Source organism: Pygoscelis adeliae, unplaced genomic scaffold (genome assembly GCF_000699105.1).
Source record: "Pygoscelis adeliae isolate BGI_AS28 unplaced genomic scaffold, ASM69910v1 Scaffold402, whole genome shotgun sequence".
Taxonomy (NCBI): Eukaryota; Metazoa; Chordata; class Aves; order Sphenisciformes; family Spheniscidae; genus Pygoscelis; species Pygoscelis adeliae.
Window position 1 is genome coordinate 4,129,930 of NW_008824411.1, and position 1,871 is coordinate 4,131,800.

The following is a 1,871-nucleotide window of genomic DNA, read 5'->3' on the forward strand; positions in this document are numbered from 1 at the left end:
CCAGAACTGGACACAGCACTCCAGGTGTGGCCTCACCAGTGCTGAGCAGAGGGGAAGGATCACCTTCCTCCACCTGCTGGCAGCACTCTCCCTAATGCACCCCAGCACACCATTAGCCTTCTTTGCTGCAAAGGCACGTTGCTGGCTCACGTTCAACTTGGTGTCCACCAGCACCTCCGGGGCATTTTCCGCCAAGCTGTTTTCCAGCTGGGTGGCCCCCAGCGCGTACTGGCGCACGGGGTCGTTCCTACCCCGGTGCAGGACTTTGCACTTCCCTGTGTTGAACTTCATGAGGTCCCTGCCAGGCCATTTCTCCAGCCTGTCTCTGGATGGCGGCACGACCCTCTGGCGGGTCAGGCACCTCCTCCCAGTCCTGTATCAGCGGCGGGGGTGGGAAGGACACACACCTGCACAGGACACACCCCAGCCAACTTAGGGCCAAAAGCTAAGAGATGCCTAGCATCCCCAGTGGGACTCGTCACGTTCCTTGTTGTCTGGCCCGGACATGAGCAAGGTGAGCTAGAGGCTGTGGTTGTTCCTTGCACACTCCTGGTACATGCTTTAGCTCTTCGTAGCACCTCCCTGTGGCCTCAGGTCTGGTGGCTTTCAGTCCCGTGGCCTCAGGTGCCAGCACCACATCCTGTTGGGAGAGACCAAAGTTGCAGGAGGCAGGTCTCCTTGTTAGCATTCCCATGCTGGATTTTGCAAGGCACTATAAGCTAGTCCAGATGTGCTTTCCAGAGGTCACATATAGAAAGAGGCTGGTGGGGTATGCCACCATGTCCCTGGGAACTACAGCTCAGTGCCTGCTGCCAAGAGCAGCCAGGGTCTCATGAAGGCAATGCTTCTGTAGCTGCCAAGGGTCGGCAGAGAGATATCTGAGCATTTGAAGTGAGAGGTGGACTCAACAGATGCCACTCACCTGGGAACAGCACATGGTTGGATGGCAGGAGGCCATGCAGCCTGGTGAGGGGCCACAGCAAGCGGTGACAGTCCCTCGTGCATCAGCTCCACCACGCAGCTTTGCTGCAGGTGCCCAGGGTGAGGGAAGCTCCCTCCTACCTCCATCCACTGAAGGAGGAAATCCATCTCATGGAGCAATGTGACTAGGCAGGAAAGCTCATGACGTGACCCTGAGTTGCACAGCAATTTGAGAGGTTTCCCTGCTGACCTCAGCCGTGACACTTGCGTTTATGCCTGTGAGTCAAATGAGAGCTGGGTGAACAGGAACATGCCCTGGAAACCATGTCTTTCTGAGGCTGTACAACCCGTGTCACCTGTGGGAGGCACGACGGCATCAAGTCTGACCTTTCAGCATCCCTCCTTCAGCAAGACCTGGGCAGACAGAGGAGGTCTGTCCAAGCCAGAATAGGAGATGTATTTAAAAGTATGTCTTAAAAATAATAATAATAAAACTTTAAAAGAGAGTTTTTTAAAACCTGGAGCAGGCCAGGAGAGTTGCGCTGTGCCAGACAGGCTAGCTGGCTGGGATGAGCCCCAGGCTTCCTAGGCAGGTCTGTTCAACCTGGTAAGAGCTTACAAGAGCAGCTTAAAGCTGGGTTTAGGAGAACTTGCACCAAGATGAGCTGCATCGGCACTGAGTACAAAGCTCAGGTCATATTACTGTAGTATGAGAAAAGTGGCACTTTATACAAGTTCTACCTTATAATAATATAATGCTGAAATTCATGGCTTCCTATTCCCATTCACCAAGCAGTGCCAGACCCTCGGACCCGGCAGTTTCCCATCAGTGTCAGAAACTTTTTGAACGCTGTCCTGGTCTTGGCTGGGATAGAGTTAATTTTTTTCCTAGTAGCTGGTACAGTGCTGTGTTTTGGATTTAGGGTGAGAACAATGTTGATAAGGCACCT

General features: G+C 53.4%; 1 protein-coding gene across 1 annotated transcript in view; it reads right to left on the bottom strand.

Moving 5' to 3' along the window:
- The window catches only part of OLFML2B (olfactomedin-like 2B), an 18,299-nt gene extending 18,008 nt beyond the window's left edge, over nucleotides 1-291 (bottom strand). The window contains exon 1 of the mRNA XM_009320683.1: nucleotides 151-291. Coding sequence (XP_009318958.1) covers nucleotides 151-291 — 141 coding nt within the window. The remainder of the gene's footprint in view (nucleotides 1-150) is intronic.
- Between the last annotated feature and the right edge of the window lie 1,580 nt (nucleotides 292-1,871).